Raw genomic sequence first — 18,835 nt, 5'->3', positions numbered from 1 at the left:
TCAGTGCAGGCTCATTCTTCCATCTGATCACCAAGGGCTGATCTGTGCTACCGTCACTTAATTACTATCAGCCACCACCCAGTGAAAACAACCAACATGCAAAGTGCCAACTAAAGAAACTAACCTTTAAGTAGCCCTGTGAAGAAGTTCAGCGATTGCATTAACGTTCTGGCTCTGATTGAAATATAGCTGTTCGGTGATGACACCTTGTTTATTATTGAAGCCTGCTATATTTCCACCATCGGCAAAGCGCTCGTTCCCAAGTAGCAGTTTGGTCTCTTTCCCTTATTGCTTCCTGCAGCATCTTATTTTGTTTTGAGGAACATTTCCTTGTTTTGGAACCTCTTTCCTCCTCTTTAAATTCCTCATTGTCCACTGCTTCCCGCCACCCCTCCCGGTGATACTCTAGCTCCCTTCCTGAGCTCCTGCGCAGAGTGAATCCTCATTCTCTGGTTTTCGTCATGTCTCCCAGGTCACCTTACCTTTCCCTCAGAATTCATCTACCTCCCACCTCCCCTTCACCCTTCCCTCCACAAACTCTGCGGCCCAAATTCGTCCCAGTCCCCTGAACCTTGCCACCTTTGTGATCTTGACGGCAGACAATGAAACCTTTACTCCCTCAAAGTCCCCGTTAAGACTGCCCAAGACAGCAGTGGGGGTGTTGGCTCATTGAATACATTCCAGGCTGCGCTGGACAGATTTTTGATCTACAAGGAAATTGAAGGATAATGAGAAGAAGGTGGAAGAGACAATGTCTGGATTGTGTGGGGTCTTTAATTATGCTGGCTGTTTTACAGAGACAGTGGGAAGTATAGACAGACTCCTAAAATTTCACCAGGCTGATACCCAAGATGAGGGGGTTAGCTTATGAAGAGAGATTGAATAGACTGGGTCTGTACTTATTAGAGTTTAGAAGGCTGAGGGCGGATCTTATAGAGACTTACAAGATAATGAAGGGGTTAGATAGGGTAGAGATAGAGAGATTCTTCCCGCTTAGAAAGGATAGCGGAACTAGAGGGCACAGCCTGAAAATAAGGGGGGGGGGGGGGGGGGGGGGGGGGGGGCTGCAGTTTAGATCGGGGTTGAGGAGGAACTTCTTCACTCAAAGGGTGGTGAATCTCTGGAATTCTCTGCCCATTGAAGTGATGGAGGCTACCTCATTGAATATATTTAAGTCACGGGTAGATAGGTTTCTGATAGACAGGGGAATTAAGGATTATGGGGAGAAAACAGGAAAGTGGAACTGATTCACTTCAGCCATGATCTTATTGAATGGCGGGGCAAGCTCGAAGGGCTAGATGGCCTACTCCTGCTCCTATTTCTTGTGTTCTTGTGTTCTTATGTTCAATGGATTGGAGGATGGTTTGCATTTTGGATTGGGCTACATTCACAACCTTTTGTAGTTCCTTGCGAGCCATACCAAGCTGTGATACAATCAGAAAGAATGCTTTCTATGGTGCGTCTGTAAAAGTTGGTGAGAGTCGTGGCTGACATGCCAAATTTCCTTAGTCTTTCTGAGAAAGTAGAGACGTTGGTGGGCTTTCTTAACTATAGTGTCAGCATGGGGGGGACCCAGGACAGGTTGTTGGTGATCCGGACACTTAAGAACTTGAAGCTATCGACCATTTCTACTTCATCCCCGTTGATGTAGGCAGGGGCATGTTCTCATCCAGGCCTCCTGAAGTGGATGGCTATCTCCTTTGTTTTTTGTTACTGAGGGAGAGGTTATTGTCATTGCACCAGTTCACCAGATTCTCTATCTCATTCAGTCATTGACCATCAACACTTTGAATTTTCTCTACTATATCTTGCTAACTCTGCTTATGTCTCCTAAAATGTCTCCATTTTTAAAATATCTCCCTTTTTTGGGCTATGTTTGGGATATATTACAGTTCTTTAAAATGGCTTGAGGCATTTTTCTCAACGATGTTTTACAAACACAAATTGTTGTTGCAACACTGCTGAGGGGAGGAATCGCTGCCATTCTGGCCAGTGATGTGTCCAGCACAGACAGCAGGACCAACCCAGTCAGAGCAATCCCCATCTTCTCAGCATACCTGAAACAGTCACTGAAGGGCTTATTGAGAGCGTGGCACTCAGCAGCCATTACCTGATCATCAATGTTCAGTTTGGTTTCCATCAGTGCAGGAATGTGCGAAAGAGCGCCTGTATGTCCTCGGGCCATGATGTGGGTATGCCAGCGTTGGACTGGCGTAAACACAGTAAAAAGTCTGACAACACCAGGTTTTAGTCCAACCTATTTATTTGATAATAATGCCTTTGGCTCGACAGTCACCAGGCAAGACTGTTCCCTTCCTGTTGGCGAACCCTTCAGTGGTCACGGGCATTCAGCCTCTGACCTTCGGGTAAGCATTCTCCAAGACGGCCTTCACGACACACGACAGCGCAGAGTCGCTGAACAGAGACTGATAGCCAAGTTCCGCACACATGAGGACGGTCTCAACAGGGATCTTGGGTTCATGTCGCACTATCTGTAACCCCCGTGACTTGCCTGGGTTTGCAAAACCTCACTTACTGTACTGTCTGGAGACAATACACATCTCTTTAAACTGTGATCAGTGCTCCTTCCACTCACATTATCAGCCACTTCAGGTCTTGAACAGCAGGTTAGGTGTAAGGATTCGCATTCTAATCAGTAATCTCTAAACTGTCTGTGCTTTATATGCTCTGTCTGAGGCCAGAACTCTCCATTCACCTGACGAAGGGGCTAACCCCGAAAGCTTGTGAGTATATTATCAAATAAATAGCTTGGACTAAAACCTGGTGTTGTCAGACTTTTTACTGTGTCCTCGGGCCGGCATGGACAAGATGGGCCGTATGGCCTCTCTCCTGTGCTATAACCTTTCTATGGATCTGTGGTCCTAATCTGGCTCCAGACCTCATGACAGCCTCAGTCCAAACACAAACAAAACAGCAAAGTGTGACTGCCCTAAAATGGCATGGTGGCACAGTGGGTTAGCACTGCTGCCTCGCAGCGCCAGGGGCCCAGTTTGGATTCCCGGCTTGGGTCACTGTGCAGAGTCTGGACGTCCTCCCCATGTCTGCGTGGGTTTCCTTTGGATGCTTCGGTTTCCTCCCTCAATCCAAAGGCATGCTGGTAGGGTGCGTTGGACATGCTGAATTCTCCCTCAATATACCCGAACAGGCACCAGAGTGTAGTGACTATGGGATTTTCACAGTAACTTCATTGCAGTGTTAATGTCAGCTTACTTGTGACACTAATAAATACACTTAACTTGACGTCAAGGCAGAATGGTTCAATAAAGACTGAGTAGTGGGTCCGTGCTGGGCCCATTGCTGTTTGTTATCTATATCAATGATTTGGTTGTGAACCTACAAGGCATGATCAGTAAGTTCGCCGATGACACTAAAACAGATGTAGTTGTAGATGGTGAGGAAGTTTATCAAAAATTGCAGCAGGATCTTGATCAGCTTGGGAAGTGAGCCAAGAAATGGCAAATGGTGTTCAATACAGATAAGTCTGAGGTGTTGCATTGTGGAAAATCAAATCAAGGTAGGACTTTCACGGTGATTGGTAGGACCTTGGGGAGTATCGTGGAACAGAGGGACCTTGGAGTTCAGGTGCACGGTCCTCCTAAAGATGGAGTCACAGGTAGATAGGGCAGTGAAGAAGGCTTTTGGCATGCTGGCTTCATCAGTTAGAGCATTGAGCATAGAAGCTGGGACGTTGGTGAGGCCACACCCGGAGTATTGTGTTCAGTTTTGGTTGCCTTCTATCGGAAAGATGTTATCAAACTGGAGACAGTGCAGAAGAGATTTATAAGGATGTTGCCAGAACTCAAGGGACTGAGTTATCGGAGAGATTGGACAAGCTAGGACTTTCTTCTTTGGAGCATAGGAGACTGAGGTGTGATCTTCCAAAAGTGTCTAAGATCATCAGAGACATGGATAGGGTGAATGCATTCAGTCTTTTTCCCAGGCGTGGGGAATTGAGAATTAGAGGGCATAGGTTTAAGTTAAAAAGGGGTAAGAGTTAATAGGAAACTGAGGAGCAACTTTTTCACACAGAGGGCAGTAGGTGTGTGGAATGAGCAGCTGAAGGAAGTGGTTGAGGCAGGGACATTGGCAGCATTTAAAAGGCATTTGGAGAGATACATGGATAGGAAAGGTTTAGAGGGATTTGGACCAAATGCAGCAAATGGGGTGAGCTTGGATGGGCATTTTGGTCAACATGGAGCAGTTTGGGCCGAAGGGCCTGTCTCCATGCTGTAGATGTTATGATTCTAAGAGAACAGGAGGGCAGGCCAAGGGCAGCACCTAAAAATGAGGTGTCAATCTGGCAAAGCTGCAACACGGACTATTTGTGTGCTGAGCAGCAGATAATGCACAGGGCTAAGCAATTTCCCAACCGGTGATTGTGATCCAAGCTCAGTAGTCCTCCCAGATCCAATTGTGAATGATGGTTAGTAATTAAATAGTCCCCTGGACAAGGAGGCTCCATAAACATCTCCATCCTCAATAAAAACAAATTACAACAAATGCTGGAATCTGAAACCAGAAGAGAGAATGCTGGAAAACCTCAGCAGGTCTGACAGCATCTGTAAGGAGAGGAAAGAGCTGATGTTTCGAGTCCAGATGATCAGCTTTGACAAAAGTTCATCTGGACTCGAAACGTCAGCTCTTTTCTCTCCTTACAGATGCTGCCAGACCCACTGAGATTTTCCAACGTTTTCTCTTTTGGTCTCCATCCTCAATGACGGAAGAGCCCAGCACATCAGTTCAAAAGATAAGGTTGAAGCGTTCACAGCAAGCTTCAGCCAGAAGGGCTGAGTGGATGATCCATCTCGGCCTCCTCCAGAGGTCCCCAGCATCACGGATGCCAGTCTTCAGCCAATTCGATTCACCCCATGTGATATCAAGAAACAGCTGAAGGCAGTGGGTACTGCAAAGGTTAACAATACCCTCCAACAATAGTCCTGAAGACTCGCACTCTAGAACTTGCTGCTTCCCTTAGCCAAGCTGTTCCAGTACAGTTACAACTCTGGCATCTGTCCGGCAATGTGAAAAATTGCCCTGATATGTCCTATATACAAGAAACAGGACAACTCCAACCGGCCAATTACTGCCCCATCGGTCTACTCTCCATCATCAGTAAAGTGATGGAAGGGTCGGGGGGTGGGGGGGGAAGAGGGGGAGATGTTAAAGACCTATCCACCGTTAGCACTCAATCCTTCAGCTATCTAAGCCCTAACTCTGGAATTCCCTGAATCTCTCTGTATCAGCAGCTCTGCTCCTTTGAGACGCTCTTTGACCCAACTTTGAACCACCTCCTCCAGTGCATGAGAACAGAAGAAATAGGAGCAGGAGTAGGCCATCCAGCCCTTCGAGCCTGCCCCGCCATTCAATAAGATCATGGCTGATCTGAAGTGGATCAGTTCTACTTTCCCGCTTTCTCCCCATAACCCTTAATTCCCTTGTCTATCAAAAACCTATCTTAAACCAGTGCAGTCTCTCCATCAATGATCCGGTGTCCGAATTTGCTTGATAAAATCCTGGTGAATTGCTTTAGTGCACTAAAGGTGCTATATCAATGCAATTAAATAGTTTAGAAAGGGGATGGTGCGGTTACTACTTTATGCAGTGCAAGACCAGATCTTGGTCAGGTATGAGGAGGACGTTCCTTTCTGGAAATAGTTTGCAAACTTGTGTGGGCGACTCCAATCCATTAAATTGTTCCAAGAGTGAGCTGGACCTGTTTCTGCTAGGGCCAATGTTACCCATCACTGAATCGCCCAATATCAACATCCTAGGAGCTACATTCCACAAATGTTTGCTCCTTCCATCTCCGACGCAGCTGTGTGTACCACCTACAAGATGCACTGGGCTAGCCATATAAATACTGTGGCTACAAGAGCAGGTCACGCTGGGATTCTGAGTGGGGTGGGGGGAAGTAACTCACCTCCTGACACCCCAAAATGTATCCACCATCTACAAGGCACAAGTCAGGAGTGTGATGGAATAACTTGCCTGGATGGGTGCAGTTCGAACAACACTCAAGAAACTTGACACCATCCAGGACAAAGCAGCCCCGCTTGATTGGCACCACATCCACACACATTCAATCCCTCCACCACTGACGCTCTGTAGCAGCAGTGTGTACTATCTACAAGATGCACTGCAGCAATTCGTCAAAAATACTCAGACGGCACCTTCCAAACCCATGACCACCTAGAAGGACAAGGGCAGCAGATACGTGGGAGTTCCTCTCCCCTCATGACTTGGAAATATATCGCCATTACTTCACTGTCACTGGGTCAAAATCCTGGAATTCCCTCCCTAACGGCATTGTGGGTCAACCCACAGGACAGGGATTCAAGAAGGCAGCTCACCACCACCTTCTCAAGGGCAACTAGGGATGGGCAATAAATGCTGGCCCAGCCAGCGATGCCCATGTCCCACAAATGAATAAAAAACAAAATTGGCCTGGGTTCTGACCTGCTTTTCTTCCTTGGGACTAGGTTTTAGGATGGGTGGGGAGTGTATATGCTTTGAATGGACAAAGTATCTCAATCGTGTGGGAGGGACTGCATGGAGCAGAGACCTTTACCCAATCATCACAGTGTGTAAGTTCTATTTGAATGAGATTTGTCTCATAGAGCTAACAGGGTCCCTACGTCCCCCCCTCTTCATTCCCCTTCCCCCCCCACCACCCCAAACCAAGACACGTTCTCTTTTACCCTCCCCCCACCCATCCACCACTTCTGCACGCAATGTTGAAGACCTCAATTTTATTCAGACTGAGAGTTTGCTTTGGGGCATTCAGATTTCGAGTGGTTGTGGTGAAGTGTGGGAGTGTGTGGTGTGTCAAGATAGCGTTGACTTGTGCTTGTGAGGTTTCTACACTGAGCTCACAGGGAGAGGTGCAGTCTGCGAAATCTCATCGCTGTTACCATCAAAGCAAACCCTGGCAACTACACCTTGTAGCCTAAACTGTACGGTAACCGAATGCGATGAATGTGCAGCTCGCTATCCCAGTCAAGCAAGCAGCAGCAGCCTTCCTTCTGTGAGCTCCCAGGTTCTAATCACTTAAATACCGCACCCCCGCCCCCAACCATGCACCCAGGCCTTGGGTCACGTGCTATCGGGGGGTGGCACAATGGTTTGGTAGCCAAGCCTCGCTTCGCAGCCCAGCAGCAATGGAAGGTCACAGTTACTCCCTCTGTCACTGAGTTCGAAAGGACTGATCAACCCAGGCTGTATAATCCCTCCCCTGCTTTGTGCTCAGAGTAGAACCATAGAAAATTACAGCTCAGAAACAGGCCTTTTGGCCCTTCTTGTCTGTGCCGAACCATTTTTTGCCTAGTCCCGCACTTGGACCATATCCCTCCACACCCCCCTCATCCATGAACCCGTCCAAGCTTTTCTTAAATGTTAAAAGTGACCCCGCATTTATCCGGCAGCTCGTTCCACACTCCCACCACACTCTGCGTGAAGAAGCCGCCCCCCCCCCGCACTAATATTTCCTTTAAACTTTTCTCCTTTCACCCTTAACCCATGTCCTCAGAACAACCTGACTGCTTCAGACAGAACTCACTGGTGGGTTGAAGTAGAGTTGCAGCGTGGGTGATGAGTGAAGTGGGACGAGTAATAGGGGGTGGGATGGGAGGAATACTGAAGAGGGGGGTGGAGTATTAGAACATAGAACACTACAGCACAAACAGGCCCTTCAGCTCACAAGTTGCGCCGATCATATCCATACCAACCAGACCAATCTATAACTCTCAATCCCATTAATATTATTATTGGGTTATTACTGGGGTGCGGGTATTATTGGGGTGCGGGTGTAAGGATTTCACTGGGTGGAGCATGGAATTATCTTATTGGGGGTGGGGGATTACTTGTGGTGGGAAAAGTGATGGCAGGGTGGGGATACAAGATCACTGGATCCCTATGGACTGCGATACAAGATATCACAGTGGGTTAGCACTGCTGCCTCACAGCTCCAAGGTCCTGGGTTCGATTCCCGGCTCGGGTTACTGTCTGTGTGGAGTTTGCACATTCTCCTCGTGTCTGAGTGGGTTTCCTCTGGGTGTTCCAGTTTCCTCCCACAGTCCAAAGATGTGCGGGTTAGGTTGATTGGCCATGCTAAAATTGCCCCTTAGTATCCAGGGATGTGTAGGTTAGAGGGATTAGTGGGTATAATATGTAGGGATGTGGGGCAGGGCCTGGGTGGGATTATGTTCAGTGCAGACTCGATGGGCTGAAGGGCCTCTTTCTGCACTGTAGGGTTCTCCTATGACTCTTTCTTATAAGATCACTGGATCCCTGCAACTGGGATACAAGATGACTGGATCCTTACGGACTGGGATACAGGATCACTGGACACCTATGGACCCAGGATACAGCATCACTGGATCTCCATGGACCCATGATACAGGATCACTGGATCCCTACAGATATAGGATCACTGGATCCCTATGGGCCCAGGATGCAGGGCCACTGGATCCCATGGACTCAGGGTGCAGGTCACTGGATCAATATGGACCAAGGATGCAGGGTCACTGGACCCCTATGCACCCACGATACAAGGTCACTGGATCCCTGTGGACCCAGGACATAGCATCACTGGATCCCTGTGGACCCAGGATATGTAGTCCCTTGATCTCTACGATCCTGAGATACAAAATCACTATCTCTATGGGCCTGGGAAACAGGATCACTGGATCCCTATGGACCTGTGATACATGATCACTGGATCCCTGCAGACCTAAGATACACAATCACTGGATCCCAGGGGATCAAGGATACAGGATCACTGTATCCCTGTAGATCCAGGATACAGGATCAGAGGACCCCTGTGGACCTGAGATAACAGATTACCCGATCCCTTTGGACTGGGGATACGGGATCACTGGATTCCCACTGACCCAGGACACATGATCACTGGATCCATCCAGACCCCAGATTTGGGATCACCGGATCCCCACAGACCCATATATGGGATCACTGGATCCCTCTGGGCCTGGGATGTGGGGTCACTGGATCCCTGCAGGCCTGGGATGCAGGGTGACTGGATCTCCGCAGACCCCTGGTACATGATCACTGGATCCCTACTGATCCGTGATGCAGGACCACTGGATCCATACAATCCCACCAATCTTTCTAACCTATACATCCTGGGATACGAAGGGGCAATTTAGTACAATCAGTGCACCTAACCTGCACATCTTTGGACTGTAGGAAGAAACTCATGCAGACACAGAGAGAACTTGGTCAGTGCATTGATATCTTCCAGCAGCTTATAGCTTTCTTCACCACAGCTGCTTTCCGTTTCACATGCAAACTTTTTAATCCTGTGTGCTGCATTGCAGTGTATCTGGTTGGTGTATAGCAGGAGCAGAAAGAGACTCAGCACTGAGCCCTACAGAACCCCATTAGCTACTTTTCGTGACTCCAGTCACCAAAACATCTGTTGACCATTGCCTGCTGCCTCAGCCACTGAATCAATTTTAAATCCATTTTTCCATCAATTCCATCGGCTTTTAACTATCTCACCAGTTTTCCATGTGGGAACTTATCAAAGATCGTGCTAAAATCCACATGATCACATCAAACACATGACCCTCCTTGTTGCCACTTCAAAACTTTCAGTTGAGTTGATGTGAGATAATATTACAAGAAAGTCCCATTATGACTGACCTTGACTAATCTCTGCCTCTCTAAATGATGATTTATACTGTCAGACTTATTCCCAGTGATTTGCCCACCACTGAGGTTAGACTGACTGTTCTGTCATTACTCAGTCCATACTTTTTCAAGCACTGCAGGTTCTCCAAAACCTATAGTCAAAAATGGATTGGGAAATGATGGTCTGATCCTCCACTATTTCCTTCCTTGGTTTTCTTTTCACCTTGGTGCACTCTTTGTCTGGGACCGAGTTATTTGCCCACTTTCCAAAGATACAATGGCAATCCAATATTCTGGGTCTTTAGTGATCCAGTGATCCTGTGTCCTGGGAGCCTCATGAACCTGGAATACAGAATCACTGGATCCCCATGAACCCAGGATACAGGATCACTGGAAGTACAGACGTGGGATACAGAATCGCTGTTGTAGAATCTCAGGAATGTAATGCACGTTGGGAATCCACTTTGTCCATTGCGTTTACCAGTTGATCAGTAACTATTCAGCCTCATCTCGTCTTCCACAAAGCTTTCCACACTCCTTCGCTCTAATGCCTGCTTCAATCTCCCCCATTGTAACTGCGAGTGAACCTGGGCGGCGAGGGAGAGGAGGGGTGAGTGAACAAGCCTGGGTGAGGGAGGGGGAGCTGGGGGAGGGGGTGAGCAAATGGGTCTTACTGAGGTGGGGGAGGGGGTGAATGTGGGGTTGGGGTGAGCAAGTGGGTCTGGGTGGGGAGGTGTAGATTGTGGGTCTGGGTGAGGGAAGGGAAGTTGGGGTGGGGTGAACAGGTGGGTCTGGGTGGGGAGGGGGTGAGTGTGGGTCTGGGTGGGGAGGGGGTGAGTGTGGGTCTGGGTGGGGAGGGGGTGAGTGTGGGTCTGGGTGGGGAGGGGGTGAGTGTGGGTCTGGGTGGGGAGGGGGTGAGTGTGGATCTAGGTGAGGGTGGGGTGAACGAGTGGGCCTGGGTAGGGAGGGGTGTGTGGATCTAGGTGGGGGTTGGGTGTGCGAGTGGGTCTGGGTGGGGAGGGGGTGAGTGTGGATCTGGGTGAGGGAGGGGGAGTTGGGGTGGGGTGAACGGGTGGGTCTGGGTGGGGAGGTGTAGAGTGTGGATCTGGGTGAGGGACGGGGAGTTGGGGTGAGGTGAACGGGTGGGTCTGGGTGGGGAGGTGTAGAGTGTGGATCTGGGTGAGGGACGGGGAGTTGGGGTGGGGTGAACGGGTGGGTCTGGGTGGGGAGGTGTAGAGTGTGGATCTGGGTGAGGGGAGGGAAGTTGGGGTGAGGTGAACGGGTGGGTCTGGGTGGGGAGGGCGTGAATGTGGATTTAGGTGAGGGTGGGGTGAACGAGTGGGCCTGGGTGAGGGAGGGGTGAGTGTGGATCTAGGTGGGGGTTGGGTGGGTCTGGGTGGGGAGGGGGTGAGTGTGATCTGGGTGAGGGAGGGGGTTTGGGATGGGGTGAAGGTGGGGTTGGGTGTGCGAGTGGGTCTGGATGAGGATATCGGGGAGGAGGTGAGTGAATGGGAAGGGGCTTCATTATGCCACCTTTGGAATGTGGTGAGTTTGGCTGTGATTGGACATTTTTGAAGTACTTTAAAAGCAAAGATTTTGAATTTATTCTCAGTCTAACCATTTCTTTTCTGTCTCTGATTGTAATGAGGGAATTGGCATTGATTTAACCTAGAGAAAACTTGTCATCAACGATAGAGACAGTCCAACTCCTAGCTCATCATTGACAGTCTGGGGGGAGATTCACTCTTTTTCAACTCAAAGTTCACAAAGCTTTGCCTGTGAGAATGGAAAGCATTGGATAGGGAGCGACCACCCCTGATGGTGGAAAGGTTGGGGGCAAGTTCACCCATTTGAGGTCATTGAAGCAATAGTGACAAGTGGCAGAAATGTTTGTGTGATTCCGTAGCCAAATTTGTAGATGACACAAAAATAGGCGGGACAGTAAATTGCAATGAGGAAATAAGGACCTTAAAAATAGGTATAGATAGGTTAGGAAAGTAGGCCAGAATGTGGAAGATGGAGTTTAACGTGGATAAGTGTGAGCCCATGCATTTTAGTCTGAAAAATGGGAAAGAGACTTAATATCTAAACAGGGAGAGAGTTCGGTGTGCTCCAGTGCAGAGGGATCTGGATGTCCTTGTTCATGTGTCACAGAAAATTAGCATGCAGGTACAACAGAGAATAAAGAAAGCTAATAGATTGTTGGCATTTATAGCTAAAGGAGTAGAATATAAAGGGAAGGAAGTATTGTTGCAACTACACAAAGCATTGGTGAGGCACACCACGAGTGTTGTGCACAGTTTTGGTCCCCTTACTTGAGGAAAGATGTACTGGAGGCAGTTCAGAGGAAGTTCACTCAGTTGATCCCAGAGATGAGATGAGGGGTTTGTCGTATGAAGACAGATTGAGCAGTTTAGGCCGATACTGTCTGGAATTTAGAAGAATGAGGGGAGATAATATTGTGATAAAAGGTATGGATAAAGTAGATATGGAGTAGATGCTTCCTCTTGTGGGACATTCTAGGACGATAGGCCATAGTCTTAGATAAATGGTAACAAATTTAAAATTGAGTTGAGGAGAAGCTACTTCTCCCTAAGGGTTATAAATCTGTGGAATTTGCTACCTCAAAGTAAGGTGGATGCTGGGACAATGAGTAAATTTAAGGAGGAGTGAGATAGATTTTTTAATGGGTTATGAAGAGAAGGCAGGAAAATGGGAATGAGGAGCATATCAGTCATGATCGAATGGCGGAGCGGACTTGATGGGCTGAATGGCCTAATTCTACTCCTATATCTTATGCATTAATGAACTCAGCAAGTGCTTAGGGTCTGAAATGTACAACCTTGAGAGCAAGATGGAGACAGATCCAATAGAGAATTGGAGCATTAACTGAGAACAGCTGCAGAGCTGTAGAAGTAGGAATAGGCAAATTGTTGGCACAGACGTAGAGTGACTGGGCCACAGGGTCACCTTCTGTGGCTATAACCATTCTATGATTCTCTAAGACCCCACATTTGATCTGAGCGCTTATCAAATCGTCACTGTGGCAAAAATGGTTGATGAATCTTTTAAAAAAATTGATGGTTCCCATTTGTAGCCTCAATGCAGTGACCCCTACAGTGTACATTTTATGAGTGATACAGTGGCCCGGTGGTGAGCACTGCTGCCTCACAGTGCCAGAGAACCCAGTTTCGACTCCCGGCTTGGGTCACTGTCTGTGCAGTGTCTGCATGTTCTCCCCATGTCAGTGTGGGTTTCCTCCAGGTGCTCCGGTTACTTCCCACAGTCTGAAAGACATGCTAAATTCTCCCTCAGTGTACCTGAACAAGCGCTCGAGTGTGGCAACTAGGGGGTTTTCACAGTAACTTCCTTGCAGTGTTAATGTAGGCCTGCTTGTGATGCAAATAAAATAAAGTTTAAAGAAACTTTCCTGTGTGGACATGAAGTGAGGGTGATGCACGCGAGTCTCCCAAAGTAGACTATTGAGTATCGAACCTGTGGACCTCAGCGAAATGGATTGGAGGGTAGATATGTTATGGATTATTTAGATTCTTGGCTATAATAAGCACGCTTACTAATTTGGATTAACGTACGCTTATTTTCTCCAAAACACAGATCCGGCTTTTCAAAGGCCAGGGGTCCTTTCAGACTCCGATGAGTTTCGACGGGATTCACATCGTCAATCACATGGTGGCAGATGATGAGTCCATTCACTCGTCCGATGAGGACCTCTTACCCAGCCCCATGGTGGTGAGCGGCCTGCAAGAGGCGCTGTACCCCATTCCGCACGGGAACAGCCATTTCCTCAGAGGGCTGGAGATCTCGGGAAAGGACAGTGACGGGAGCACCGACAGCGATCAGGAAGATCGCAATTCCGCACTAGAGCTTGAAGCGGAGATGGCAAATCATATAATGTGTAACGAGAGTCCAAACAAGACACCCTCCATCTCTACCACAGTGTAACGTGGAAACCACCTCTCCCCACTGCCTGTGTATGAGACCGTCCTGAACTGTTCCTTCCTTCCCTCTGAGTTTGGTCTAATATTAAATTCCATTCATATTTACCAACGAGAAATGACCTTGGCAGGGGAGTGAGTAAATCGGCCACAGCATCGGACTATTTTCCATTGAAATACGAAATGGAGTTGAGGGATCTTTACAAGCGTTGCGTTTCTCCGGTATTGCTGATGTTCCTGGTAACCTGGTGGTTAAAATATTCCACTCCACCCTGGTGCTTGACCAGTGCCGAGTGACCTCCTGTTTTCTTTCCGTGTGCTACTCGTGGGGCACAGAGGATGATGGCAGCGTTTGGAAATCGATGATAGGAAGCTGGTGCTGGTGGGACCTCCCATCTCATGTCCATTGTAGACCCTCATCAGGCCGGTGACGTATGGGAACAGGGTCTCCACTAACCTGTCGCTGATGATTAACACTTTGGACCATTCTCATTCCCTATACCTTGGAGACTGAACACAGGAAAGGACAGTACAGTGCAGCAGTTATATATTTTGTGGATAACTAGGTGACTTTTGTAGATTTCTTTAGGTGATAGAAAAAAAAACAAACCCTACAAGGTAGCCACCTGACTCAATCTGATGGCGACTGGATGCTGTGCCAACTGATGCAATATCTGACTGACGTGATGACTAATGTATTAGAGGACTGATGCACCGGTATGGTGGCTGATTGTCGCAGGGGGTGAGGGGGGGGGGGTAGTGGTTCTGACTGTCACAGAGGTGGTGGGGAGTCCTGACTATTGTGTGGGCGAGCGTTTGGATAGTCGCAGAGGTGGACTGTCGCATGGAGGTTGGAGGGGCGGGGGGGGTAATGTGCTGTTCTGACTGTGGTGGGGTCTGACTCACTAACTCGCGTGTGGCAGACCCCACCGTGAGCCCGACACTCGTACATTGCAGCGTCTGGGTGATGTGCTAAATGTCTTGACGGTTTCTCATTGCCCCGCTGACTGCCTGGTGATCCTCTTGTAGCTGAGGTTTCACCCCCCCCCCATCCTTTACCAACTCGCAGCAATAGAAAACTCCCTCTTCCTGAACGGTCTTGCTGACTTTTCCAATCCCCTCACTACTTCCTTAAGGCAGGAAAATATTAAACTAGGAATGTATTCCCTTTCTTTGTAATCAAGATCCTCATCAAATCCTGTGCTGCAGTATTCACATTTTCTTTGAACTTATTTAAAATATTTTATTTAATTTTACCTGACTCGGAGCACTTTTTTCTTTTAAGATTATTTTTATTTTTAAATATTGGTGTTTAATCAGACTTTGTGCTGGAACAGCCCATCTACAGGGGCAGAGAAGTACACCAGTCATTCCCAAATATTCCAGCCCTCCAGCAATGTGTATCACTCCAATTGCATCCAGGGATTGTGAACAGATTCCCAATCTACATCCAGATAATTTCATTCAAGGAATTCGCTGGTCACCTCCCTGGAGCCCCTGTGGGGCAGGTTGGTCAGCCCCTTGGAGCCCCTGTGGGACAGGCTGGTCACCCCCTCGGAGCCCCTGTGGGACAGGCTGGTCACCCCCTCGGAGCCCCTGTGGGACGGGTTGGTCACCCCCTCAGAGCCCCTGTGGGACAGGTTGGTCACCCCCTCGGAGCCCCTGTGGGACAGGTTGGTCACCCCCTCTGAGCCCCTGTGGGACAGGTTGGTCAGTCTCACTGAGGAACAAGATATCTGGACCCTTCCCTGTGGAAGTGCTTTGTCCATTTTTCAGGTGCTGATTAGTGATGTAAGTTTCTTGTTATTTAAGGATTTGAGTGAATGGCCTTTGCAGTGTAGCCACCCCACCCCCCCACCCCCAGGTGCAGGAGTTGGGATTTCACTAGACAGCATTGTCCAACCAAACTCCCCAGAATCATCACCTTTTCACCTGTAACACTCCAGTCAGTCCCCCTGCACAGCCTCAGAAAGCATTCACATGTGCTTCTGTCAGAGGGGGAGGTAGTCCCAAACCAGTCACTCACTCTGCTGAAGTAAAGCTGGTGAATTTAGACACAGTGTGACTGGAGGAAGAGGCTGGCCTTTTGTCTGTTACTATCAGTTGCTTCCACTTTGCTGCGTGCGTGCGTACAGCCTGTAACACCGCAATCTGCAGCATTCCCAGTCTGTCTCCCCACTCCCCCAATCTACAGGAGCTAGCATTACTTACTCAAGAGGAGTGGGGAGGGAGCCAGCCTGGAGAACTGCGAACCCTTAGTATGTACGACATTGGACAGTGCTTAGAATGTGCCCATGAGATTTGAAAAGCCAGAGCGAAGCGTTCCCTCGTGGAGAGGGTTGGTGTTTCCGAGTGTGTGTGTGTGTGTGGTTTATAACTGGAGTGTGCGGGGACAGTGTGCCAACCCTCTGTCATCTCATCTTGCTTCTCTTGACATTTGTTCCCTGTTGTATCAACAGAAGCCAACCCCTCATCAGCCAGCGCGCACACACCACTTCAAGGTTGTGTCAATCAGATCCTGAACAAAAAGGACTCTTTCCCCGCTGAGCTATTTTTCATCCTTGTGTACAGAGGACATACAGAAGAGTACCTCCTAAATCCTGCGTTCCCACTGAGGGAGACCCTCGTGGTGTTCTGTGACGGGGCTCTGTGCCCACAGTGCACGATCAGTCTCACTGACATCAGTGTTATAGTCAGGCACTGACACTGAACAGTAACCATCAGGAGCAGTCAGCTACCCTGCCTGGGCCTCTATCCTATTGCCACGTGCCCTTCCCCACAGACCTTCCTCCCTTTTCCGTAAACCCCCCTAATGAATTGACCAACGGGTGGGAGTTGTCTGTACACAATGTTACATTTGGTGTTACCCATATTCGTGTAAGATAGGGTGCTAGGTGGATTAGAAAGTTGAGCTAAGTTTTTGCCCAGCGACTCTCGATCTGTGTAAACCCACATCTGGACTTGAAATCAGAGCCTGGTGATGTAAGTGGCCACTTTAAGTCTTTCCGATATGTCTATGCCCGCACACCCCCCCCCCTCCCCCCCCCGAGTCAGCTCACAGAATTGTCACTGCCAACATCAAGTTGCCTGTCCCCAGGAACACTCTGCCTTGAGTGAGGCTGTGCCTATTGGTTCACAGGCCTGGGACCAGGGCCAAGCTGCCATGGACCACATCTGCTAGGGGGTGGGGGGGCGGGGGCGAGGTGGGGGGAGAGAGAGACAGCGTGGGGACACAGATTTAGAGATGGGCACCAGCCTTGTTGCTGTAGTTCTTATCTCGAATGCAAGACCAATGCTTGATGCGTTGTCACTCACTCGAGACCTCCCCAGCATCAACTGAGAGGTCCATTTTCTAACTCCCGCAGTTCAGATACCACCACCACCACCACCCCCCCCTCCACGATGACACTGAGTTAGCAGGTTTCATCTGCTGTGTACTAAACATGCCTGGGTGACCCTGTACCATTTTATGCAGCGGGTATATTTTTAATGATCTCCTCTAGGGTATTGCTACAAGTAGATGCAAATTTCTCTATCGACCTGCTTACAAACTCCACGTTGCCGTTGGGGGCTGATATTACTTCAGCATTAGCTTTGCCCTGGACATGGAAACACTATGCATTGGGAGTAAATCCTGGTCGTGTGCAAGCGTGCCAGTTTGAGAGTCACTACCACCTCACCCCGTGCAGCATCTGAACCTGGAAATGGCTGGTTAGCAACCTGCAGCAGGCAGTCACTGACATGGAGAATTGCTGCTCTGTGAGTGAGGCCTCTGCCCTGTGTATGTGTTCTCGAAGTGTTCTAGAATGTGTGTGTGTTCTAGAAGCTGCATCGGCCTTTCCTTGTGGGGGGTGGGAATTGACTGAAGTTTGGGATTCTGTGAACAGGGAGAGGATTGATGAGTTTAAAGGTGACCTGTTAACAATGCGAGCGCTCTCTGAAATTCACGGGTAATGTGCAGTTGTCATTGAAATCAGATGTCGGCGAGATCTGCCTGATGTATTCTTCTGAAAGAAGGGTTCACTGTTTAGAAGTGGATGGTGTATAGGTCCCCGGTACAGCTGGGTAATGATTTGTATGTGCAATAACGATCTCAGCAAGATTCCGGATGGGTGTACAGTGTGTGTGCTGGACCCTCCCTGAGTGTACGGTGTGTGTGTGCTGGGCGCTCCCCGGGGCGTCCTGTGTGTGTGTGTCGGGCGCTCCCCGGGGTGTCCGGTGTGTGTGTGTGTCGGGCGCTCCCCGGGGTGTCCGGTGTGTGTGTGTGTGTCGGGCGCTCCCCGGGGTGTCCGGTGTGTGTGTGTGCCGGGCGCTCCCCGGGGTGTCCGGTGTGTGTGTGTGTGTGCCGGGCACTCCCCGGGGTGTCCGGTGTGTGTGTGTGTGCCGGGCGCTCCCCGGGGTGTCCGGTGTGTGTGTGTGCCGGGTGCTCCCCGGGGTGTCCGGTGTGTGTGTGTGCCGGGCGCTCCCCGGGGTGTCCGGTGTGTGTGTGCCGGGCGCTCCCCGGGGTGTCCGGTGTGTGTGTGTGTGCCGGGCGCTCCCCGTCTGTTAGTCTGCCCTGAGCTCGCTCAGTGTGTCGTGTTGCTTGTTCTAGTTGGTGTCACACCTCAATCCATAGGGAGAGTCACAGCTCACTCAGTTATATGAAACGTGTTACCCTCATGTGTTCCATGACCTGTGACATCAGCAAATGAAGGTTTCCTGTCACATGATGTCTGAGTGAGACTGCTCACGTGACCAGTGAGTAGCGATTGCGAGGCTATCTTTGGCACAATGCCAGGGCTGTTACAGAACTGTATATATTCCGCCATTGTGTATTGCCAAAACGATGTAGTATACAGTTTATATTGACTTTTTCTGTGAGTATTCTATATTGGTTTTTTGAGAAGTGTCTGTGTTGCCACATTCAGATTGCCAGTGCATTTTGTAAAGTTGGTATGTGCTTTAATCATGACTATTTGTAGCTGCTGGCTGTGTAAATATGGACAGCAAGTGCACACTGAACTGTAATTGTATTTTCACACAAAGACCACATGCTTTTGTTGTGTACTGTGTAATGAAGGGTATCCTGATAAAGCAATGAATGTTTATTGATACAGAGATATTAAACCAGGAAGTTATGGATCTTTTCCTCTGCCTCTCATTCTGTGCAGCAGAATCTCAGATATTGGTATTTACTGATTTGTAGAACATAAAACACTACACAAACAGGC

General features: G+C 49.0%; 1 protein-coding gene across 4 annotated transcripts in view; it reads left to right on the top strand.

Moving 5' to 3' along the window:
- LOC145360855 (EVI5-like protein) overlaps positions 1-16,641 on the top strand; it is a 301,896-nt gene extending 285,255 nt beyond the window's left edge. For all 4 annotated transcript variants that reach the window (XM_080216329.1, XM_080216327.1, XM_080216328.1 and 1 more), the window contains one exon: positions 13,285-16,641. In XM_080216329.1, the coding sequence (XP_080072455.1) occupies positions 13,285-13,632 (348 nt within the window). In that variant the 3' untranslated portion in view covers positions 13,633-16,641. The remainder of the gene's footprint in view (positions 1-13,284) is intronic.
- The last annotated feature ends 2,194 nt before the right edge of the window (positions 16,642-18,835 follow it).

This window comes from Carcharhinus amblyrhynchos, chromosome 33 (genome assembly GCF_965287045.1).
Source record: "Carcharhinus amblyrhynchos chromosome 33, sCarAmb.v2.hapA, whole genome shotgun sequence".
Taxonomy (NCBI): domain Eukaryota; kingdom Metazoa; phylum Chordata; class Chondrichthyes; order Carcharhiniformes; family Carcharhinidae; genus Carcharhinus; species Carcharhinus amblyrhynchos.
This window is presented reverse-complemented; position numbering and strand designations above follow the sequence as displayed.